Here is a 26,193-nt window from a genome sequence, read left to right as displayed (position 1 = left end):
CAAAATGGAGGAGTCACTGGTACTCCAGAAGCTCAGATCAGCAAAGCCCAACTCCAAAAGCTACTGGAATTTGTAGTCACAGCCAGTTGGGCTGGTTCTTCCCTCCTGAAAACAGGCTTTTTAACAAATTTCTCACCTACTAGCAAATTCTCGACGTTTGCCAGCATGCCGCTCTGAAAGGCAGTCCTGGAGTTGCACTTGGACTGGTTTGGTGGAACTAAGTGTTAACATCGCTGTCTGTTCCTGTACTAGTGACAAGAAGAAAGTCTCCACAAGCCAGGCAGTTCACTTACTGCCAACGCTGCCCTGCCTGTGGGCAGGGGTGGTGGTGCTGCCCTTGCCCACTGCTGCACCGCTCCTTTCCCCAGCCCTGCATTGCCTCCCTTTTGGTCTGGGAGCCCCCAAGCAGGGGCACGGCAAGGTACTGTTGCCCAGTGAGAACACAGGCCTGTTTCTGGTAGGTAAAGAGAAGTATCAAATGGGTATTTGATCAGAACAGCAAGTACTATACAACTAATACTGAGAGAAGTACCAAAATATTTTTTATGATCACAGGGGGGGTCAGCTGTGCCACAGGGTAACAAGTGGCATGCCCAAACACAAGTGTTACAGTGAGAACTTTAACAGAAGTTTTTCCTCACATGTTCTGAGTATCTTTCACTTTCTGGTCTTTATATTGAACACATCTGAAAAAGACAATGCATAAGAATTCCATTCTTTAGCTGTTCTGTAACTTCAAACTTCTATTCAAGAAAATAGCAAGAGCGTAAGAATAAAATTTCAGTGCAATAGCCCCTTAAAAGTTTCAGATAATAGATATAAATTATGTTTAACAAAATCACTTCACACTTCTTCTTGAGTTGAAACTCATTCTTTGAAAACGTATTTCGCTTTCAATGTTTGTGCTGTCTAAAACAACAAGCATAACACGCAGTCATTGAATTTTATTGTTATACTCGGGAATCATGGCTATAATGTTGCTTAGCAACAAAATCGTCTTCCAGACTGGCTGATAAAACGTTAAGAGGTTTTGGTTGTTTTTCTTTAGTGTTCAGGAATGGATCTGGAATATTGGTCTTGAAATCTTGCTGTTAATTTTCTAGTATTTTCTGAACTTACTTGTAGTAAATCCTTAAGAACACCATTCAGTGATTAAGAAACCACTGTGACAGGCATTGCATTGAAAGAAAAAGACCTCAGGATCTGTCCCTAAAGAAAACATATGAACCTAGATGTCAGATGCAACCCAAGCAGATAACAAAGGTGAGAAGGTGATACAGCAGCAGGAAGGGAGCGGTCTGGCAGGGCCGGCTGTTAAGGACAAGAGGCACTTGCTCTAGCTCTATAAAGTGCCTTTAACAACCTCTGCTCCCAGGAACCGTGTTGTTGCCTGTGAGCAACTTGGCAGGTGGCTCCACTTCTCTCCCCCTGCTCGGGCAGAAGAGCAGATGGGTGATTCCTGCTGGCTTGGCCTTGCTGACTGACACGTTTACAGCCCTAGATACAAGGCAAAAAAAGCTGAAATTGGGGCTTACCACTTACCGGCTCAGTACCAGGTAAAGAGTTAATTTATACCTGAAGCTAGGTTTTAAAGATAAGTTTCTTGCAAAACTGCAGCATCTCCTGCAACAGTGGCTGAGCAAATGGTGACTTTGCGTGGAACTTTAAACAGAACTGACATGATAGACTTAATTCCTACTAGCAAGTGATGGATCAGGCTCATGTGATGAGAACACAGATATTACTCCATCTAATAGGAACCAGTCCTGGGACTCTTCGGAACAAAATTCTCTGAAATGTAACTTCACCTATTCTTTGTGGACACTTTGTGACAGTGGATGTTTTGAAGTTTGTATCTTCTGCATTTTACCCACAGTTACATCTAAATGGCGAGGTTTTCAAGGGGAAATTAGGCAAGTAACTCTCCTTGGTACCTTTGAGTATTCTAGCAGGACAGTTGGAGGTATCAGTTAATATTCTCTACTAAAACAAAGGATACCATTTGCCATCTCAAGAAGAATGAGGGGAAGAGAAAATAAATGACGTATTTTAAATGACATATTTGAACTTTTCCCTTAACAGAATTCACCTAAACTCTTCTGCCCAAAGGACAGAGTCCTGGATATTGAAGCTATATACAGTGTTATTGATGATGCGAAACAGTTTGTATACATAGCTGTCATGGACTACTTGCCGATCGTCATTGACACCAATGCTAAACGGTGAGTGTCCATGTCCAGGACTAGCACGTTATCATAATGCCAATACGGTCTGCTGGACAAAATGAACCCACAGGAGATTAGTTACTACTGTGGACCTATTTCTTGGGGCCCAATTCTGCTCTTATTGAAATCAGTGAGAGTTCTGCCATTGACTTAAATGGGAGCAGAATTGGGACCTAAGAAGACATTTCCAGGTCTGGGTCCTAAGCTTTGGATCTGCCTATCGAAGGAGATCAGAAATTGTAGTCTGACCATCTGCAAGTGACTGGGACCCAGGAATACAAGAACCTGCTTATACATTAATCCTATTTCTTACACTATTGTATCCACTATCTTGATACTACAGCTACTGGCATTTTATGAGTACCATACAGATATTCAACATGAGAGAGAGAGTGTGCGTGTGTGTGTGTGTGTTAAGAGAGAAATAACATGTTGTGAGTTCTCGTATACAACGTGGGAGATGTCATTATTTTATTGAAATATACATATACATGAAAATTCCAAATTCAGCACAGATTACATTTGAATTATATCACATTTTGGTTAACTGAGAGTTGCTAAAAACAAACAAAACGAAGTAATTTTTAAACACACTGGTTGTATGGACCATTAAAAAGCACTCATGACCCAAAACTGGAGCCAAAGTGTAATAAAACCATCCAACTCAGAAGGCAAGTATCCAGTGGTCCCTCCTACTCTTGATAACGCTCGCAATGAATTGAGCATCTAGTAAAGCTCTCCATTCCATCCATGCACTTTACCTGAACACAGTTAAGCCAAACTAAACGTGGTTATGTGCTCTTTTTCCATTTTTGCATAATTAAAGATGCTTTGTTCAAATTTTTCCAAAAATAACTATCATTTGACTGATATCAAGCACAAGCCATTTCAAATCTACAAGAGGGTTTTTCCGATAAACTCATTATGTACAGCCTCTATTGCAGTGAAAGAATCATGGGTACTGCTGTAGGAACCTCAGTTTCACAATATGCATCACTCGCGTTTCTCCTTTACGTTGGAAAGGAACCTAGTATGTAGAACTGTTACAGTGTTGCAGTTGATGTTATCTCCTATACTCCTCCTTACTTTGTTCTCATGCCTGAAGAATTCAGAAATCTGTTGGATTAGGGAGATCCAGGGAAGCCATCTGTGTGAATTCTTCAACATTTTTCCTACAGCATGGCTTTGTGTTTGAGGCACTGCCACAGCTTCCCTACCTTGTCAGCTCCCAGTTCTCGCTTGTAAGTTATTTTCTGGCATTATAGAGCTCAGGCTTCATTAGGCTGGATGCCTTGATGCTGCTGGAATAAAGAAAACGTGCATTTTCTTTGTCTAATTTGCCCCCTCCTGACCTGCTCCCACCAAAGGTCAGGAACAGAAAGCTAACTAGCGATTGTGAGAATAGCACCGTGGAAGCCACCATCCCATTCATGGCAGAATTTCTGCAATCCTCATCAGGAAAAAAGGTAGCATCCTCCTTAAACGACCCATCTTCATCTGCTACTGAAGGATGCAGGCACCCTGCATAGCAGCAGCTCTCCCTTTCCCAAGCAAGAAATCACATAAGGCATTCCAGTCCCCAGCCTGTATGGTCCCAGTACAGAGGAAAAAAAGGACGGCAGTCAGGGAGGGACCCAGGGTTCCTGTTCCCTTACTTGTGTAACCAACAGAAAATCCGTCTTGTCCCTCTGTCTGGGCTGGGTGAGCAGCACCCTCTAGCTGTAGCTCGTTCTGCTGGTTCTCTGGCACCACAAGAGCTCTACTGCTCTCACCACAGGCAGGGACACAGGAGTAACTCTCCCAGCTGTGGGCGGATAAGGTACCTGCATTTTGTGCGAGAGTTTTGGCAGCTCTCCGTGCACCTACACAGATGGAAGATGTGCCTAACCATCCGCAACCTCACTGTCCCCACAGTGACAGTTTTGGTGCAGGGCAGAATGACGCAAAAAAGGATGCTGGCAGATCTGTTTAGTGAGAGTCCCTTTAAATGAGGACGGCATTCCTTCAACGGATAGAAAATGAAATTCACATGTGGTTAGTTTTCTCTGTGATGTCTAGACTTGGCTGCATAAAAATCCAAAATTTTTTTAAGTTTTCTAAATATATTGTATTCTTTCCCCACAGGTACTGGCCATATTTAGATGGGAAGATAAGAGAAGCGTTAGTTTTACGAAGTATTAAAGTACGACTTCTCATAAGTTTCTCAAGAGACACAGATCCCCTTACTTTTAACTTTGTTTCGTCTTTGAAAGCTATTTGCACTGAAGTTCCAAGCTGTAGTTTGAAAGTCGTAAGTATAATCCATATTGCTTTGAAATCTAAGATATTTCCCACCCCCCAAAAAAAATCAAGAAAACTTCACAACTGAGAAGTGTTTTCTGTTAGTATCAAAGCCTTTAAATTTCATTAAATAACACAGGAAATGTAATATAATGAACTGAATTTATTCCTAGTAGTAACACACATAGAAATTAAGACAGAAAAATAGAATGATGCCAAAAGACAGTCTGTGTGGTGGACAGCCCGTGTAAAACACCACATCTGGCCTTTCAGAGCAAAGCTAACGGAGTGAACTGTAGTCACACGTCTTGTTTATACTGGCTAAGAGTAAATGTGACAGCACAAAAATGTGTTTCAGTCTGGATTCGTGTAACCTTACTGTTCAGCTGCGTAAGCATCTACTTTTCCTTTAGTCAAGTACAAAGTACAAGAAAAAAGAATGAAGATTTTACATTCAATTCAGGCTACAAATTCAGAATTGTGAGGACTAGAACAACCATTATGTGACCACATTGGACGTGCAATACAGGAAAGTGAGAAATACCATATATGTTACTTTTGTATTAGGGAACAGGGTGCATGGTAAGTATTACTTTCAATTTGATACAGTTCATTTGTATGAAATTGAGGCACACTGGAAATCAGCCACCTTGGATCAATTCACCTTGGATCAATTCCTTTTTGGGTTTTTTTTTTGCAGATAACTGTCTTAAATAATCTGCTGAATTATTTTGACTTCTTAAATTGATAATCCACTAAATCATTTTGGCTTTTTAAAATCGACAACAATTGTAAAAACCAAGTACTATTTGTGTAATACACACTAAGTGGTATTTATGCCTATCTAGAAATAGGGATTTTTGTTATAACGTACACTGTTATTACAAGTTTCCTAGGTAAGAAGCAGCATAAAGTGTGTTTTTAAGTCAAAAAGCCCATACATGGCTGACACTGCTTAAGCCACTTCAATTTTGAGTAACTTCTAGCTTGTTTCGTATTTATCATCAAAATTCTATTTATGTATTCAAAATTATTTTTTATTTAAGTGGGACCTAATGCTCTACATACTCATATCCATTTCCATCTATTTACAGCAGGTAAAATCTTTAGTACAGAATTTATCTTGTGAAGAACTAAATGCTAAAAGGAAAAAAAAAAATTTCTATTCTATTCCAGGTAGATAGTCTAGCTAGAATATCTGCAGTTAGAAAATACAAATACAACTTCCAGTAAAAAAATGAGACCGCCCCAGATTTAAATAGTTGTGAAGGTACAACACACCTCGGTTACCTCTGTGCTGTCCATCACACGTTCCACACACTGGGTAAGTCACTGCCTTAAATAAGCCTTGGTACGAGTAATAGCCCAAGGCTCAGAGTTTACTGGTATCTATTTGATTTTGGCTAAAACTGTGCCACAGGCTCCATCACGACACTCCTTTACTTCAGAAAACATGAGCACTGTTTTTTTTAAAACTGCATTTCTTTTGTATTCATCTGTTCTAGCCGGGATCAAAGTGAAACAAAACTATGGGTGTGTATGGGCGAGAAGGAATAGGCTAACAAAGTAAAAACTAAACTTAGACCTTTTGAATTATTGGAAAATTCTGCTTTTCCCTTTTGGTTCTGCTTTGGGTCTGAGAAAACATAAAGTCAAACTAAATTCTGTACAGAAAATACTGTCATGCAGACATGTATTGCATGTGCTTATACACAAGAACACTGAAATTTTAAGAGAACCTTAAGTTACAAATTCTCATTGAAATTATACTTAAAATTGCTAAGCTGTCCCAATACCTCAATATTGTTCTGACAGAAATGGTATTCCCTCTCCGCCCTTCCTCTGTTCTCTTGGGGATAATATATCCAAGTCCTACGAAGCATATTCAGTAACTTTTTTCTTTCATTCAGCTTTTGATCCCTGTGATATGCCTTGTGATTGTTTTCTTTTTTTTATGCCTATGGAAAGACCAGTTTGGCTAGGAAGTTTCCAGCGAGTGCCAGTGGCTTGCTGCAGCTGCAGGGTACGCTGTTCTGCCAATGGCAGCAGCCTGAGGTACACGGTCATCTTGGAGAAGGCTGTGCAGATATAATTTCTCTGTTAGACGGGAATCTCTTCCTGATTTCCCCTGGTCGCTGACCAGGCTGATGGAAGTTTTGGTATTGCCTAACTGCAAGTATGTAGTTAGAAACAGGGCACTGCAAACCCATTACGCCTAGCAGCGCCCTGATCAAAAACAGCCGCCAACCGCTGTGCATGTAATTTTTCAGTCTGCTGTTGAGGTCAGGAAGGCAGGGACTGCAAGACACTGTTTCCTAGTTGGGAACACTGCATTGTAACAGTGTGCTCTATCTAGAAGCAGGTTGTTTTTCTCTTTTGCCACAAAACTTTGATAAGACTGGGCAATTAACATCATCAATGCAGTCAGAAAACACTCAGTCCCTCATTATGCATTCCTCAGCATCTCGCTCAGAGTCCAGCTCACCTAAGCATTAGTAATTATTGGATTCAACTGAAACTGCTTTGAGAGTGCAAACTCAATACAAGTACTCTGAAAAAATGATCACTGGGAAGAACTCATGAGGAAAAAGCTTTGTTTGAGGACTAAATAAATGCTATAAGCACACAGCCAAATGTCAAGGAGTAAACCGCATACCAAACTGCTGCTCCTTCAGGGAGCTCTCTCCTATGCACTGAACCACATGTGATCATGAAATTAAAGCTTGAATCATAAAGGGTAAACTCAAGGCGAAGAGCTCACCATTGTGCTTCTTGGGACCTTAATTCCAGTACTCCTTAAGTTTTGTGTGCCTGACCCTGTAAATATGTCTTATGTGCAAGAATACTCAATCTGACTCTCGAAGAAGCAGTAAAAAGGGGCCAGCTCTGTTGGGTGCAGTGCTGAACAGAGAAAGGTGCATGTTTTTGAAGGGCCCACAGAAAGTATGAGCTAGAACAAAGTGTCTTTAGACACAAAGTGTCTTTTCCAACCTTAATGATTCTATGACTCTATAACTGAAGACCAGGAAGGAGTGGCATGGGACACACGTGTATATCTACAGCACAAGTTGTTCTTGAGCCTCCACATGAATCTATTCTTGAGTTGTGCACATGTATTCCTGCTAAGGTAAGAGGAAGGAAAAGCTGAACCTTTAATTCTCAGAAAGCCAGAAATGCCCTATGAGTAAACAAAGTGCTATGAATTAACCATGAAACCTTTGCTCCTAAGCACTAATTTAATTTTAAAGCTCTAAACTCCTGAAATAAGGATGGAAAATATTAATGACGTGTTAGCAGGTGGGTGGTGTATTATTAACGCAGTACTCCTGCTGAAGGCGCGTTGGAGAATGTTAGGCTGTGCTACTTAATGCCAGTGCGGGTTCACTTGCTCATCTAAGCTACATTTGTGTATTCCATTTGTGAGGGCAGATGGGTTTCCCTACTGGTATCTGTATTGTCAAGGAGTTAGTTAATGCCTTCTCTGCTGTTGCTGGAGAACACATTACATTTTCAAGCCTTCTATCTTTTCCTGCCTGAATCTGAAATTCTCTCTCTTAAAAAGTTATTATACAAACAGAACACTAACGTATCGTTTTTCAGTTCAGCACATCTGCTGAATCTGTCTCAATATGACAACTCTAAGCTTATATGATTATTGTGCTTGGCTATTTTTACATCAAGGTATTTAACTTTTTGCTAAATCTTATAACACTGGGAAGAAGACAGCTTGTTATGTGTTGTTTCCTAGCATTGACTACTTTACCTGTTTGCCGGTTTTAGACTATTCCCTACAATATTGGTATTAGTCACACAGTATCTTCCACATCCCTGTGAAGAGTTACAGCGAGTAGCCTCGACGGACACCTTATGGCTGCTAACTGTCTCCATTCCCGTTTCGTTGCGCCAGGAAAAACAAGACCATTTTCTTCTGGCTTTATCCAAAAATTCAAGACCCTTTCAGAAAGATTCAGATCCATCTCTGGCTTGCTAAGTACTTACTTTCTGTGGTGGGTGCATGTTTGTAGACCAGTTCCTCAGGCACACAGTTGCAGTCTTGATGTTGTCTAAGAACTAACCCCTAATATCTAGTAAACTTTCCTTTACAGCTGGTAAGATGGTTTCTTCTAATTTTTTAAGAAGTGTAGTGCTGTAATTGTTAGTGATGTTAAAAATCTGTAATTAAAGGCATGGTTTCTCCGTGCAGTTTAGTTGTGAATATACAATATAAATCATAGAATCATAGAATAGTTTGGGTTGGAAGGGACCTCTAAAGGTCATCTAGTCCAACCACCCTGCCATGGGCAGGGACATCTTCAACTAGATCAGGTTGCTCAGAGCCCCGTCCAACCTGACCTTGAAGGTTTCCAGGGATGGGGCATCCACCACCTCCCTGGGCAACCTGTGCCAGTGTTTCACCACCCTCATCGCAAAAAATTTCTTCCTTATATCTAGTCTAAATGTACCCCCCTTGAGTTTAAAGCCATTCCCCCTTGTCCTGTCGCAACAGGCCCTGCTAAAAAGTTTGCTGCCATCTTTCTTATAAGCCCCCTTTAAGTACTGAAAGGCTCCAATAAGGTCTCCCCAGAGCCTTCTCTTCTCCAGGCTGAACAACCCCCACTCTCTCAGCCTTTCTTCACAGGAGAGGTGTTCCATCCCCCTGATCATTTTCGTGGCCCTCCTCTGGACCCGCTCCAACAGGTCCGTGTCTGTCTTATGCTGAGGGCTCCAGAGCTGGACGCAGTACTCCAGGTGGGGTCTCGCCAGAGCAGAGTAGAGGGGCAGAATCACCTCCCTCGACCTGCTGGCCACGCTTCTTCTGATGCAGCCCAGGATACGGTTGGCCTTCTGGGCTGCGAGGGCACATTGCCGGCTCATGTCCAGCTTTTCATCCACCAGTACCCCCAAGTCCTTCTCGGCAGGGCTGCTCTCAATCCCTTCATCCCCCAGCCTGGATTGATACCGGGGCTTGCCCTGACCCAGGTGCAGGACCTTGCACTTGGCCTTGTTGAACCTCACGAGGTTCACACAGGCCCACTTCTCGAGCTTGTCCAGGTCCCTCTGGATGGCATCCCATCCCTCTGGCGTGTCGACCGCACCACTCAGCTTGGTGTCATCTGCAAACTTGCTGAGGGTGCACTCGATCCCACTGTCTATGTCATTGATGAAGATATTAAACAGTACCAGTCCCAATACGGACCCCTGCCCGACACAGGGGTCCGTATTTAAAATCTCATTTAAATCTCATTTAAAGGAGAGATACTGCAGTTTTGCATAGAATAATCTTTTTTAATGCCCTTTATAAAGCAATCATTCAAACAGTTTGGGTTGTTGTGCTTGTTTTTAAATTGAAAAAACTATATTTGGAATTTTGCTGGTATTAGAACTCATTACAAAATTTAAGCTGTGGAAGATAACAATGCCATGTACAGGTAAGTAAGCATGCGGTGACATACGAAATTCAGAGACTGTTTAAGGAACCAACTTTGTGATAGTTATCGATCACAAAACTGCACCGCAGTACCATCCAGTATTTGGGCACTGAAAAAACACAAACTCTTTGAATTTTATTTCTAATGCACTAAAAACCTGCTTCAGCCCTAATAAGCTTTCATCATTGCAGGGGGTGGGCAGGGGGTGTCAGTCCAAGAACAGAGACTCTCCTCAGAGAGTTCAGAGCCTGAACTAGCCTTGGTATTTTACACAGAGTTCTTCCAAGCAGTTTTGGTACCACCTCTGACAACATAAAATTTTCCCCAATATATTTTCCAATGGGGAAGAGACAGATTCTGACAGAGTCCGTGGCATAAAGTGTTAGATAAACAGCAGCCTCTGGGCTACTCTGCCTTTTGTCTGCAACTAAACCATTTTAATTAGGTTTGGTAATACTAATTGCAGATAAGCCTGTTCAGAACTTAGAGGAGAATTCTCCAAGGAAAGCCAAACTGCAATGATCAAGACTGATGATTAATAAGGGAGATTTTTTGAATGAGTATTTGTATGCAGTTCTGAAGCAACCAGTGGTATAAAACCTAAAGCTGGCGTTCCTGGTAATCAGTAACAACACATTTTGCAATAGTTGACCAGTTTACTGCAAACCAGCTTGAAACCTACCTACATCATCAGCTGGGTAAAGAATGCTTTATAAAACTAACTCCCTGTGTGCTATGCGTACACCCTTATTTGATTTATTCAAACTGATGATGTAGTCTACCACAGAGACCCTACATTTCAATAATTAATTTAGTATTTTACAGGTGGGTTTTCATAGTAGTAAGATTATTCTGAAAGACATCTCCATAACCTAAAGGGATTCGTTCAAAGTTTGTATCAAAAAGAGCACTGGTTCAAGAGATGAATTTTACATAATAGTAACCAGACCCCCAAGAATGATGAAGGAGTTTTGGGGTGGGGGGGTTTTAATACTATTTTTCAATGTCTTAAGCGGGTGCAATGTATAGCCAGTTACTTTCATCAGTAATATATTGTGAATTAGGTTTGTTCTGAGGATCTACACCATCACCTCAGTCAAAGTTTCCCAGTCATGCAGTAAATATTTAATTTCTCCTTCATCATGTTATTCTCTACTGCTGGTTTTGGAATCTGTGTCTAGCTATTAGTTTCCTTGATGAAACAAACAATACTTAGATTTGTACTGGAAATCTCATTTTTGTCTGGCACAGATGCAGACAAGGAGTGTATAGAGCTCCAAAATTAAAAAAAAAAAAAAAATCAAAACAATCTAACTCGGACTTCACCCTTTAGGGTAAAACAGATGCATTTTCCTCTTCTTGTCTGGTAAATTTGATCTCTCCATATCAGATTTAATCTTGAGAAGTTTCTAAGTTTCTGAAATCAGCAAGTTTCCTGTTGGAAACTATGCAACGTGTAATATAAAGGTATTGAATTAATATGTGTATATATATATAAAGGTATTGGATTAGCTGTTGGTGTGTCTGCCAATCTGGATCTTGAAGCAGACGTCAAACCCCAATGTCCCTTGATGAATGAGGAAATGAGCTAAAGAAAAGTTCCTGGCTCTTATCATGCAGAACACAAAGATGAGCGTTTTTTTGTTCATTTCATAGCCTTTACTACCTGGCAGCGTATTGCTTTTAGTATGCGGTAGCCATATACTTTATATAGTTCAGAATGCTAAGACACAGTGAGTATCATAAACTATGAGAATTTACTAAGAAATACAATGTGCAGTGTTTTATTAAAATTAATGCTTGGCTATAAAACCTCAAGCTGTTCTGTAGCACTAATTCATTTTCAATGAAGAGTAGAGAACAGACCATATTTTTTCTGTCCATTATAGAACAGTTCTCATTAACCTGCGCTCCATTCTATTTTATGGCAGAAATTCTTTGACCTTGAGGAAGAGAGTGCATGCTTTCTTAAAGAACAGAAGAACACTTCCCTGCCCAAATTAAATCGTAACAAATATATGGTGACTGATGGAGGTGCATACATTGGTAAGTAACCACATCTCAAGAAATTCTAGTTTGTAGCCAAAAGCCTGAAATAACACCCATTTGTAAATGAGGAATCTACAGCTGATGTGTTTGTCAAGTTAAAATAATAGTTCATTTCTTTGGGAAGCTGGATGAAGACTGAGCTTTGAGCCTCTTCTCATTTAAAAACTCTTTTTTTCCCCCTGTGAATCAGTTTCTCAAAAGCAACATTCTGCTTTCAGTATTTAAAAACAGACTGAAAACACAAATACAACACGCTTTATGAAGTAGGAATAAATTGGATTATTAACGTATTCTCTTGTTTCTGCAATCCAATAAAGATGGACTGTCCTCCATTTCCCATGTTATTACTAAAGCTATGGTCAATCCTGGTAAATACTGTACAAATGCCTTTCATCCTCATCTTCTCAAGCCTTAATTCCATTTACTGTAATGACATTTCAGACACCCTCCTAACATTAGGTACATACCTAATTGGTATTTTGGGTTAAAGGTGTATTTAAGTAAAGTCACTGTATGGCACCTAGCAAAAGTTCATTATCAGTCAAATGCTCATTGAATGCAGGCTAAAAACTACCTTTTAAAAAAATCTGACTGCTTGAGCTGTGCGTGAGCTGCAGGATCAGAAAACTGCTACTGAATTAAAAAGTAACTAACTCATGAGATTTTATAAAGTCAAGAGAGAAAACATGTATTCTAATATGCTGCAGGCAGCTTAATGCTTTAGTTGCATGCTTCCTCACCCTGACTTACTGCAAAGGGCTTAAAGCCAGTGATCACAGAGGCAGTGAGGGAGGGCAAAGGCTGCAACCCAGAAGCATGCCCAGGCACACATGAAGAATGGAGAATCCCAAGCAGTGTAGGGAGACAACCAAGAGCTACTCTGAAAAGCTCACCTTGATGGGCTTTAAACACAACACCCCCCCAACCTATCCAAATCTTATTTTTCACTTCAAATAGTGCAGCTTATTCCTCTCTCATCTCCCAAATGGTTTATGAGCCCCCCCCCATCATTTTTTTTTACTTTATTTTAATTTCCTTCCAATAGCCAGATCAAATTTCAGTAACTTATAACTCATCTACACAGCATGGATTCTTAGCTGAGTTGTTTTTTTTCTTTCCCATTGTCCTTACATCCTTAGATATATGTAAATAAAAGAAAGAAAGAATCAAAGCTGTGTGAAAGTAATACAAATGCATGTTAAGGACCTGATATATCTTTTACTTGAAAGCATAGGAAGAAATGTCCCTTACGATGAGGCTTCAATTTACCATCCTCGACGAGTTTAGAATTCTTAACATTTCTTGCTGAAGTAGCTGAAATGACGCTGAAAGAAAGGGTATAAATTTCTCAGGTACCTTCATGTTTTATGTATGTTCAGATATTGTTTTAAAAGATGACCTCTAATAACAGAATTTTTTCTCCAAAATACTGCATGTGTTATAAATGTACAACTTAAATAGTTATAGTTCTAGTGAAATAAAAAGAAATAACTGAAACACTTGGTTTACCTGTTTTCCATTAATCCAATTATCCTCTTTGCCTTGTGATCACCAGGATTTGAAATGCTCATTCATTACCTTAGATTTCAACAAAGGTGGTGATAACTGGCATAAAACAGTAAAACCTGTCTTTCCTGAAATAGTATCTATCAATGGGTAACCTGTAAAAAATCTATTGGTTTGGCTCAGCATTATGGAGCAACCACTCTCCATCCCATCTACTTTAAATTGTTTATACGGCAAAAAATTATTTTCATTCTTGGCGCTGGAAAGGCTGATGAGGAAAGTAAATGGAGTAATAATATGATATATGCAAAAGGAAGAGCAAGTTTAATTTTGAATAAATAAAAGTACCTGTTTTCACTTATGAAGGATTAGAGCTGTTAAACTTCCAGAAACAATCTGCCCTACACACTGGTATGTAATGGAGTTTTTTCTTTCCCGCTAGTATAGAAAACTTATTTCCGTCTCTGCCCAAGTAGGCACTGGGGGAAATGATACTGTATCGTGCTGGATTGCCTTTAGGGAGATCGCCTTTTTTTTTTTTTTTAAATGTGAGAAACTCATTGTATATTCCTGCCTTTACTTGTAGGTAATTTTGATTGGGTAGGAAATGCTTTTACGCAGAATGCTGGAGCTGGCCTTGTTATCAACCAAGCAGACGCGGGGAACAGCACAAGCATCATTAAGCAACTCAAGGCTGTTTTTGAAAGGGACTGGTATTCACATTACGCCAAAAGTTTACAACCAACAAAAATCCCAAACTGCTTTAATCACAAACTTAATAAAGCAACATCAAATAAGACTGCCACGAGCAATGCGAATTAGAAAGACTATTTTACTGTTTAGTATGGCAATGAAGAATTACGTTGGGGTGTAGCCCTCTTTCATATTTACAGACAAAAGACTTAAAGAAAAAGCAAAAAAATGTTTGGTGGGGGGGTGTTTTTAGGAAAAAGCACACTTATATAAAAACTGTCTAAACTATATTCTCTATATTGAATTATTTAAGACTTTCAAATTTGTTACTTCTGACACTGAATGTCATTTCTGCTTCCACGTTAATTTTAATGTTCCGCGTTTGAATTTAACAGCATGTGTCAATTTTTCTGTTTCAGTTTTAGGACTTTCCCTAATTGCCATCCTGGCTAGAACAAACCTTGAGGCAAAACCAAGATTCCAGCTATGAAATGGCATTCTAAGATCAGTTATTATTGACGTACAAGTAGATGGTAGGTTTACTGTATTAGAAAACATAAAGGAATAAGCAAACTTTAACCCTTACAAATCATTCCCTTTAAATAAATACCCAGTCATGCAAATACTTCCTAGTTTGGAGCATTTAGTTTGAGTATCACTCTTCCATGTCTTCTAACTAGCCTTAAAATACATTAGAGTTACATGACTGGTAATTCATTCATCTCCTAAAAGTATGAGAAGGTTTTAAGGGATTGGGGTTGGCCTCATCAAATTCATCGTAATCCCTAAAGCCTCTCAGATGAGTGGATTTTTTTATCAAAGTAATGTGGATTCCTTTCAACGTAAGTTATTTCCAATTATACGTGTTTCATCTAACAATGAAAATCTCTGGATTAATAGCAAAGACCTAGGACTGATTTTTTCTTTTTTTGTAATCTCAAGAAAATTTCTTCCCCAAGTTAAATATTTATCAAGTGCGAGTCAGCAGTTGCGTGATGACTCGTTATCAAACCAATGCATATATAAAAAAATTAAATACGGCTTTTTAGAATGGTCAAGGGTTATGCAAAATCATGCAATAATTGTTGAATGATTATATAGTCATTTTCTTTGATTTTACACCTGGAAGGTTTTTTTTTTCCCTAACTTTTACTTAAGAAAAACCCCAACAACTGTGAAATGGCGGTTTTTGTTAAAACGTCATCCATATAGGTGAATACATCAGCACAAACAGAAATGTGATGCCTGCATTTAGGCCACAGTTTCAGTTGGTGTTAATAGTGTGCCTCTACAAACACAACTCAGTTGCACCAAGAAGCAACTGTTCTGTAGAAGTGTGAATTTGCTCTTTAAAAAAATACATATAAATGTTTGACAACAGATTTTTCTCCAGTCAGAGCTGTAATAGCTTAGTTTCCTAATAAAAATGTTTCATTACTATCCCTCTGCTTCTGCTGAAGAAATACAGCCGTGAAAGCATAATGAGTTCTGCATTTTGTTAAATATTCACAGACCTTTTTCCAAAATGCAGACTTTTCTCACCTGGCTGTATGTTACTGAAGGCACACTTCGAAAGCAGTGGGCAAAAAGAGATGGAAAATCAACTATGTCCCAATGTACTATTTTAATCTTAAGAACAAGTTAAAAACCCACCTTGACTTTCAAAACACAGGTTTCATTTACAAAGTTAAAAAAAAGTTCAAATTTATTTTAAAGTAAGCACAGCTTAGGAAATTCTAATAAGGTAACATATGCACAACTTCAAATTGCCAGCTAGAGACACACCACAAAACTAGTTATGACTGCAAAAGGCACACTTTTGACAAAGAATCTTTGTTTCTTTTGCAATTGCCAAGATCTACATCATCTTACTGAAAATAATGACATAACAAAAAATTTTTGAAGTTGTCAACTTTTACAGAAAAGATTCTGCACAGCTCCAATGCTCAACAACATAGAAATTTCTAATTTTCAGATAAACACATGCCATTTATTAGCCTCCCCAAACACAGATAGAAAAGCATATATTCTGACATTCGTGTAAGAGACAAATATCTAAAAAGAAAAAAAGTTTTCCAAGTTGCTATGTAGGAAAGATCTTTGTGAAGAGAAATTTCTGTATTTTCTTCCTTCTGTATATAATTTAGACTATGTATAGCAAGTATGGGAGAGAGATCCCCAGCACTTAATTTACTTGTTGGGGTTTTTTTGTTTTGTTTAAGAAATAAATATTAGTCCAGATTAATTTCTGGTGAAAATTCCAGCCAAGTTATACCACCAATGAATTTAGTCTTATGAGTCAAAGCTAAAAAAAACCAGAACAAACAAAAAACCCACCACATTTTTAAAAGCCGGTTGAGGTATTTGTAAAGCTTCTGAGGTCCTCATGGGTGGGTGATCTTAAAGCCTGAGAGAAATACCAAGTCCTTATGTAAGATAAAGAAAAACCCAAGCAAACAAAAAAACCCCACTGTCCAGAGATGTTAATTGTAGCACCTGATGGCAATAATACACAAGAATGAATCAATGTCATTTTTCCCTCTTGCATTATGGATACTAGAAATGTGTTAAGTTTTTTAAATGACATCTTGTACAAATAATGGAGGATCTGAGTGGAACAGAAATTTGTCAGATGATAAAACTAAGCTGTCTGTTTACAAAGCAGGATTTAGTGATAAAATCAGATTGTGGAGTTACCACTGACCTTCTATTTAGTATACCAAATGATTGTTTCAGATGTAGTAGTTTTACCAGACAGATCCTAGGGAAGTACAATCATGAATATTAACCAGATCCATTAATTTACAAATGCATTCTTATTGGCTTGATAAACTCTGGTGCTTCAATGACCCCCCCAAAAGAGCTGATACGTAAAAGTACATTTTTAAAGTGGCAGTATGTTCTGGTTTTATGAATGGAAGTTTGGGGCTTTTTGAACAACTTTTAATGGAAATAGCCGTCAGCCATCCTACAAACGGATTGGCAGACTCAAGTTTCATTTGGTATAAAGTATGGATTAATATTTTAATAACTGTTTAGAATGGCAGCAGCTCCAAAGTAGTACAGAAGGCTTTGGTCTGTTACATTAGCCAAAAGACAAAGTGCATCCTTGGACTTCAGCAAGTAGGAAATTAAAAATATCAGATTCTTTTTTGAAGCTGTTAAGTGGATTACAGCCAATTATTTGTTTTGGGTTCGCACTGTTACTATTTAACTAGATTTGCCACAGCAGCCTCGAATCTGGCTTCAGCTCCTTCTACCAATGTAAGTCTGGAGCAAATCCATTACAGTGATTTCACATTGGTTTAGCAGGGATCGGAATCTAGACCGGTTTCTTCTTGCTTTAGCTCTCCTGAGTATTACCATTGCACAGGCTATTTCCAGACTTAACAGGGATTTGCATTCAGTGGTTTCTCACAGACCTCACAAGCATAATCCAAAAGATGCACTTTCTCTAACCCCCTTCTAACTGGCATTGGTAACTCTGTCATATTAAAGGCAATTTCCTAAACAGAACAGCTTTATTCTTAAAGAATATAGACTGTAATTGTTGTTTGCTGCAAACATTTACTAGTGCCTTATTCATACAAGCTTTTGTTTAACTGTTCCTCACATGAAGTCCTGCTAAAGATCTTGTATCTAGTACCGAGACATACAGTGAACTTTCTAAGAAAGACGACTACATATTGTGATGTTTACAGGTTAGTACCTAAAACTAGAGTCACAAAAAGACAAAAATTGAATGTGAGATGTTGGTCCAAACCACAAGCACATCTAAATGTGAGCATTTTTATCCAAGCCCAGTTCTAGAACTAAATTTCACAAATTACTAATCCACAAGACAGTTGAATTATTCTGTCCTGCCAAGGTGTAAAAATAAATAAAATCTGAATTCCCCCAACACCCGGCTGATATCAAAAGCATAACCACAGAAATTCCTGTAAGTACAGGGTGAAGTCCAAAAATCACACAGTGGCTACTTTACAGATCTTGTATGTTAAGTCTCAAGTTGCTTTGGGCCAGCTACCGCTTTTTTCTGCCTGAAGCATGAACTAGTATCCACAACTACTCTCACCTTTTCTTTGAAGGCCAGAAAAGCGTGGATTATGTGCCACAGCACAACGGCCATAGCTGTACCCTGACAGGAACAGATTTAAGTTTTTGTCCAATTTTTTTCTCCTCACCCTTTTCTAAATAAGTGCATCTTTGAACTGAATTTGAGGCTGTGCTGTACGAAGTTTTACACAATACAGGGCCAAGTGTTTCAGTAAATCCAGGCTCTGTAGGCAGTTCAGAGGAGAGCTTGAGAAACAAGTAAAAAAGCCTCAGAATGCTACTTTTAAGACCTACCCATTATGTGCTATACTACTAGCTACCTAAATTCTACTACTTTGTTGAGTTTTGCATACATAAAAACTGAACAACTAAGCTCTGTGTGAATGTTAGCTGCCATTTAACCCTAATCTAAGGGGAAATCCAGACAAAGAATTTCTAGGGGTTTTTTGTGACTTTAGTGTGTACTTACTGAAAATAGCACAGACTTTCTCATCAAGATGGTAAAGACATCAGCTGGCTATTCCAGTTCTTCAAACTGAAGTCCTTTATAAATATCCCCATCTTGAATGTCATGCACTTGACTCCTGAGAATGGCCTTATAGAGAGCGCTAAGTTGTCTTAAAACCACTTTGGACTTCAAAATTAACTCTTCATTTTAATACAAAAATACTGACTACATGTATAGTATGTTCCCAGATGGTAATTTCTGGTACTGTGTTTTTCTTCCACTCTTATCCTTTCTCTACGTATATATTAATGGTTTTTTAATCACTGTTAATCCGATTCAATCTATGTAAAAAACAGAATGAATCCTTGGTATATTTAAAATTCAGAACGATACCTCCTGAGTTGAAGGCACCAGTAAACATATTCCACTTTTAACACTGCAGAATATAGTAGCTCAACTGATACTGTAGAGTGTTTGCTTTTCTTAGCTATAGTTTTTCACTTTAATTACTGCTGGATGCTGTTTATGAATTTCTCAGTGTTGAATCAGGTTGCTCTTGCACCATCACTTTGCACAAATGCCTTAGAAGCTTGCCAAACTAGCATGTAAAAGAGACCTCGTTCAAAATAGTTTAGACAAGAAAAGAAGAACTCACGTGCTTACACTCTGTGGATGCTGAAGTGTCAGTAGATAAACTCCAGTCTTATAATACAGTGGAGCTTTCTATTGCACCTCCTGTTCGGATTAGGCCTGCATGGGCTTCAAAGCAAAAGTCTGTGAGAATTGTGTGTTTGAACTACCTTGAGATCAGGAATTTACAGAGAATCTGAATGAAGAATCCAGCTGTATTGAGTGGTTCAACACAGTAACTTAAATCGGGTTTTCATGAAAACACATTTCTATTCCATATGCATATGCTACAACTGCATTAACACGCTGAGGTTATGTTTTCCCTAAAATTCAAAATACATGTAGGATAAAAATCAAGCTACTGTGGCCTATTTCTGAAAACCTTGTTAAAATTAGATTTTAAGAGCGCAATTCAATTCTGTCTGCAAATTAGTCTGCTGTAGTCAATGGAGTCAGCTCTATTTTGTTCACAACAAATTCTACACTGCAATTTTACAGGAAAACTCAATAAATCTTTTTAATCCTGCAAAATGAACATGGTAATTTTCCCTTTAACAACAGAAATAAGGTTGATGCCTGATTCAGGCGACAGAAGAGAACAAAACATAATAAAATGGCCGACAACTGTAGCATTCCAGATAATTATTTTGTGCTCCTTTATGTTGCATGGCCACAAACGTGAATAATACAAATTATAGGTATCACGATGGCGTTGCATGAACACATAGAAGGCATTGCATCTCACATAGTAATATCCGTCCCTCCTGCAACAGCATAAAATGTAATAAGGGTAGGGAGGAAGGGGCAAAAATAGCTACAGAAGCAAACCAACTTGAATCCGACTGAGTTAACAGACTGGGTGCTGGCCTAAAGGCTCTGGGCTATGTTCTCATTTTGTTCCTTTCCCTGAAAAATCCTGTATTTCTTATGCATCCACCTTGCTCTACTTTATATGAGTAAACTCCCATGATTGTTTTCAGAATGAGGAGGGAACCTTTAACAATTACAAACTTATGCTTAACAGAAAGAAATCAGCATGAATAAAAGCCCATCAATTTCTACGTGGCAGGTACTGAGAAGTAAAGCAGTATTTGAAATGGGGCTCTTCCTTGTACATTAGAAGTTCTGAGTGCTATATAAGCGAGGATTTAGGACATAGCACATGCCTGCAAATTTCATATCATATGCAGCATTTGCATATGTTCTCTCAATATACAAATACAGTTAAGTCAGACACCATTCTGAACTCCTAATAAACTGGTGAAAACTAAGCGCAAGTATCAGGCAATCAAATTTGACAAATTAATCACACTGAAATAAAATAAAAAAATTCCCCCAAAAAGTGCTAACTATATAAAGTTCATATATGACTTAGAAGCTGGAATTATTTTCAAATGTAACTTTGAGGGACTTAATGTGGATTTTAATGGGTAAGGAAACTTCATGTTTAAGATTAAAGGTATGCACCGTTATATGTAGTGTTGTCCAAGCTTTATATGCTGTGTATAAGCTTAGCATATAAACACATAAAATTAGAAGCTCTTCAAATGGAAGCGTGTGGAACAACATTTTATTGACTGACTTGCTAACAAAAGTTTTCAAGTGGATTTGCTCAGTGTTCAATTACTCCACGTTATTCCTTATTTGTATTTCTTCAAATGACACTGTACCTGTATTCAATGTTTTTCTTGAAACTTGACAGTAAAGCAGGATGCTTCTGGAAGTGACAGCTGTTTTTTCTAAAAGTCAGGGGGCTGTTCTCCTAATCTCACTTGTACTCTGACAGTCTCCTGCTTCTTCAGCAACCCAGTCCAGGTTTTCACTTGTCATTGCCTGAGGAGCAAAGAAAACAAAATATTTTTAGTTACCTGCTGCTTCTGAAAACTGCTGGCTGCTCAACATGCTTTTGCCCTTTGAGAGATCCCTCACCTAATGTGATACTAGAGAAAGCATAGTAAAGGAGGTCAAGCACATAATTCCAGGTGCCTCACATAATTCTTCACCTGGAGAGACACATATGCAAAATCCAGAAGAAGAGACTGGGGGGGAGAATGTCTGGCGAACTTTAAAGGAGGTAAAGGGTCTTTTGGTGATATAAATACCTCTTCTGGTGGCCTCATTTTATTCTAGTGTAAACCATTCTTTACCATACAACCAGATTTGTAATGACTGAAATGTGCGGCTAACTTTAGCATGAAAAGGTGAGAGGTCAAACACCCCTTGTCGTTAGGAATTGAATTAATTTCTTCACTTTGTAAGAGGGGTGGAAGAGGCAGGTAAAAATGGAAAATGCACTGTCTCCTCTCTTCAAGGAATAGCCCAGGTTGCTACTAGAAATAGAGATTATAAAGTTTCTAAAAAAAGCAAAGATCTTACACGCCCAACTTCTATTAATTCTGAAAAGGTGGTGCATACCTGTGGGAACTTGGGGCTCACAGCTTAGTACCAGCTTCTTTGTGGCAAACTATCAGGCTGCTCAGGAGAGCTCCTTTTCCTCCTTCTCACTATACTCAAGACAGCTGTGACATCTGCTTTTAACAATCTCCAGATTCTTCAAAGACATTTCCAAACTAGATTATAAGAATTTTTCCTGTGGAAAGAAAAATGTATGGCAGATTCAGTGAAGAACCCAAAGCACCTAGTACAAATATTAAAATGCATAAGAAATCAGGATCAAAACCAGAACGCGTTCTCATTTTTACCAACGTTTAAAAAAAAATAAGAATTGGAAAAAGAATGAGAGGCTAGTGTAGTAGCTCAGATTAATGAAGTTGAAATTTATAAACCAAAACGCTATTACGTTTGTGGACAGTCCCCACATCTAAACTGCTGCTCTTAATATGACAGAGATGCAGTGAAGAATCTGTGAACCACCAGCTTTTACATGTTGTACAAAGGTTTTAGCATTCAAAGTCTTATGTACCATCTATGGATGTATACAGATTAAGAGGTAGGCAAAAAAATGGGGTTCTGTGTATATTTATACAGACGGTACTGCCAAATAATCATTAAAAAATAGTCACTTCTCACAGCATTTGTGTCTTCAGGTGTCACCACAGAGATCTTAGTGAACAAATCTGGAGAAAGGCAGAAAAGCAACATCTGTGGCAGCAAGCAAGCCAACTAAAATAAACCATAAGCCCATTTTCCAAGTGCCAGTTGATACAATAAAAGCACTCAGATGCCCCTATATCCATCTCAAGATTCCAAATATCCTTATATCAGATTCCAAATACAGAGCTGAGGCTCCCCATACACATACGCACAGAGACACATCCTCAAAGGAAACATGAGTATCTGTGCCGTAAGAGCTTGAAACATCTCTAGTACTATGACTTGTTCCACTGCTGTCCTACTCTTAAATAAGACTGTCAGAAATAGTACAGGTCTTTCTGGAAAGGGCCACATATCCTTTACTAGAAAATAGGAATATGCACAGATAAAGAGACTTAAAGTAATGAACTACAAAAGTAAACTCCTGGCCACAGCACAGAAGTACATTAATGTAACAGTTTCTGATAGCACATACCAAAGCCATCTACTCGCCTTTTCATTCCCACATTACACGTGTGCCAAAGCTCACTTTTTTAAAAAACAAAGGGCAATGTTTGTCTCTGAACTAAACATTCCAGAGAGGATTATACTTTCTTTTTTTTTTTTTTTTTGTTAAACAGAGAGAACAGCAACCACTGCCCCAATTCTCTCTTCCCTTTCCTCACTCCCCTTTCTCATTGGCAAATGTTTCCCTTACCTCCCCCTCTGCCTCTTGTCTGTCTTTTTCCTTTTCAAGCTATTTCCTACATGCTGTTTCTGAATCCCTTGCTGCTTGTACACAGGGATGAATCCCTGCAACTTGCATCATTGGTGCTGTAACATCCTACAAGGTTACTTCCACTAGCTTTACCCGAAGTGCTCAGAAAAAGGAAGTACATGCACATGTTGTTTAAAGAAAGACATACAAATTACTGTCTATGAAGACAAGGGGAGTCAGGGCAAAAGCAGAATGCAGGCACTACTGGAAAAATACCTGGACAGGGACAGGGTTTTAAGTCATACTCCTCAATCCGATTTCGCCTTGGCATGTCTGAAAGCTGTATCAGGATCTAGAGCCCAATTTTGCAAACCTTGCACAACTAACACAAGCCTTGCCTCCAGGTATTTTGTTCGCTGTTGTCCTGGAGTTACACACCAGGCTAACCTGCCAAGCTAGGCAATAACAAGCAAGTCAAACCACAGACAACTTCAAGCCACATGACCTCAACTTTACCCTCCAGGTGGCATTCGGCCACAGAGGGGGGGTCTAATCTGGGTACTGTCATCTTGTGACAGTTAAGATGGTCCCAGCTCACCATCCTGTATAACACCACCACCTTCAAAAGAGTAAATGAAGAAAGAAGACCTCTCTGCAAACATTTTAGATCTCTGATTGTGACTTTGGCGCTGCACTGTATTTCCCTACACAATCTAAAAGTAGCAGGAGTCCTTTGTAAAGTTTGCAGAGCAAAAAGGATATGTACTATATAAGTTTACTACTATACCTCTTCTGATGGAATAAAATATCAAATAGAAAAATCTGTCTAAACTTATTTTGAAAACTGCATGGCCAGCTTATGCAGTAGCTAGATATGTGGCAAGGTTGCAGTGTTACTCTCTAAGGAGAATACAATAAATATGCTTATATATTTTGTTTAATTCAAGCACTGCGTAGTCTCCAAGTTCTACTAAGAGAAGTATGGATAACTTCTCATTATCCTTCCTATTTCAAAACACAGTATTTATCACAGGTGTGTACAATACAGCAGCATAGCTTAGGCCTGTTATATAGGTCAGTATCTGCAATGCACAGAAGAACATAGTTTGCCACTGCAAAGGAGAGTGGCTGCAAAATCTATTTTGGATAATCCAATTTATATTTGAGGAAATCAATGTGTGGTCATTTCTAGAACTGTGAATATAAGGCAACTGCTGCATGCTTGTATATTTGATGAGTTTTATTATACTATGTCCTTATATGAATGCCTATGCAGTGTAAATGCTTCAATATAAGATACTGAATGGGTTTTTTACACATTATTTTCTATATGATGCTACATTTTACTGCATGTTTATCCATTTTTTGTGTTGGTACAAAGTGCAAGCAGGAAAACACATGACTTTAATAACGTACACAGCAGCTATTCAAATCCATTATAAAAACATGTTCTTATGTAAAGACTTTTAATTTGGCAAGAAATGTGCTTCCTTTAGACAATGGGCTTGGTTCACAGCAATACCTGTGTAATTATGTTTACTTATTTAAAAAAAAAAAAAAAATCACCGAGTCTGTAAATGGGGCTGTTGACTCTGCTGCAAACCACTACGTCAGTACGTTTTGATACCTTTGAAAATGTAACTCATCTACATTTACTAGGAAAATAGATGACCTGTCCTGATTAAAGTTGAAAAATAGTGCTATAATTGAAAAAGTCCAAAACTAGCAGCTATTGTGTTTGGTGCTGCAGGATGAGTGTAGCAACTTTTATTTTTTTTTCTTTAAACAATACTTTCTTATGACCTTAATACAATGAGTTCATGTTATATGATTGTGAACTGGGCCCACTGTTTACACTGTTACTATACATAAACAAAGTTCAATTCTGTTCAATTAACAGAATTGAGCAGATTCATTCTTTTGGAGGCTGACTTTGGTCTTGCTGAGGTTTTGGAGAGGTGGCTTGGTACAGAGTGTTGCTGCCATACCAGTGCATTTTAAACGTAAGGAAATCACTGGCTGAAAGACTGATGGCTAAGTCAGCATTTGTCAGTGGTAGTATCTTATACTGCTGGAAACTAAGTTACCAATGATATAACACTAAATCAAGGAAGTAATGCATTAGTTTAAAGCTATGTAAATATTTATTTTAATGCTGCAGCATCATAGCTATCATTTTTCACTGCTTTGATACCCAAGGATTCCTAGTACTACAAGAATTCCTAGTACTACACGAATGTATTTCATCTGCTTCATTTTTTTAGTTTCAGTACTTTCATTCAAAGCAAAGTAACTCCTATTTCTTTGTACTGCACTGAAATAAAAGAATCTTGTTTCAGTACGTAACGCTTTTCTTATTCTTTCTGGTCTGTCTCCATCAGCGTTTGTTTCTATGAGCACTGAATCATAGATACTAGCCCCTAGCTCCCAGTCTTCTGTACATACACATACCAAAGGCATACCTGGCAACACAGACAGACTACCTGGTGCCTCCAGCTGAGGCTCTGCGAAGTCTGAGCAGCACCAGCACTGAGTGACTGTGAGCATCGAGTGAACTCCACAGCTATTGGAACACAGATCTTCTGTATCCCTGTTTTAGGCTTCAGACACATTAAGCTTAAATTCCACTTTTAGGCACATCAGTCTCTGCATCACTCAGGCTATATGCATCCTGCATGTTCACATTAAACAGACCCTCAGGCTATAAAGCAGTCTTGCTGACTCCATTCGTAAATAAAACGGGCATGGTACAAGCTTGAACAGTACCTAGTATCATCTGAATTATTGTTAGCATAGTTGTCCTTCACGTTGGCCCACAACAACTAGCACTCTGCCAGACAGCGTCCAGGTGCAGCATTATGGGGCAAGATGTCTTAGCAGCTGTCTTCAATACAGTCTGGCCACAGCTACCCTGTGGAAAAAGAGGAAAAAGACAGGTTAGGCACTTGGATGTCAATCACATTGCGTCACTTAGCTGTACAGCCAAGGAACTGCTCCTGGCTTCTTTTGTTGTTTAGATGCAACTACTCACACCCCTAAAATTGTCACGTTCCAAATCTGAACCTTAGCAGCAAGTCTTGGTGTCAGACAAAAGCATGACATTCTCCAGGATACAGTTTACCCGTG

At 38.8% G+C, this 26,193-nt stretch overlaps 1 protein-coding gene across 3 annotated transcripts in view; it reads left to right on the top strand.

Annotated features, from left to right (window-relative positions):
- The window catches only part of PLD5 (phospholipase D family member 5), a 207,167-nt gene extending 186,379 nt beyond the window's left edge, over positions 1 to 20,788 (top strand). For all 3 annotated transcript variants that reach the window (XM_076334200.1, XM_076334201.1, XM_076334202.1), the window contains 4 exons: positions 2,083 to 2,222; positions 4,350 to 4,515; positions 11,866 to 11,980; positions 14,076 to 20,788. In XM_076334200.1, the coding sequence (XP_076190315.1) occupies positions 2,083 to 2,222; positions 4,350 to 4,515; positions 11,866 to 11,980; positions 14,076 to 14,311 (657 nt within the window). In that variant the 3' untranslated portion in view covers positions 14,312 to 20,788. The remainder of the gene's footprint in view (positions 1 to 2,082; positions 2,223 to 4,349; positions 4,516 to 11,865; positions 11,981 to 14,075) is intronic.
- The last annotated feature ends 5,405 nt before the right edge of the window (positions 20,789 to 26,193 follow it).

Source organism: Aptenodytes patagonicus, chromosome 3, assembly GCF_965638725.1.
Source record: "Aptenodytes patagonicus chromosome 3, bAptPat1.pri.cur, whole genome shotgun sequence".
In the NCBI taxonomy this organism is placed as follows: domain Eukaryota; kingdom Metazoa; phylum Chordata; class Aves; order Sphenisciformes; family Spheniscidae; genus Aptenodytes; species Aptenodytes patagonicus.
The sequence above is the reverse complement of the archived record's forward strand: the minus strand, read 5'-3'. Positions and strand labels throughout refer to the sequence as shown.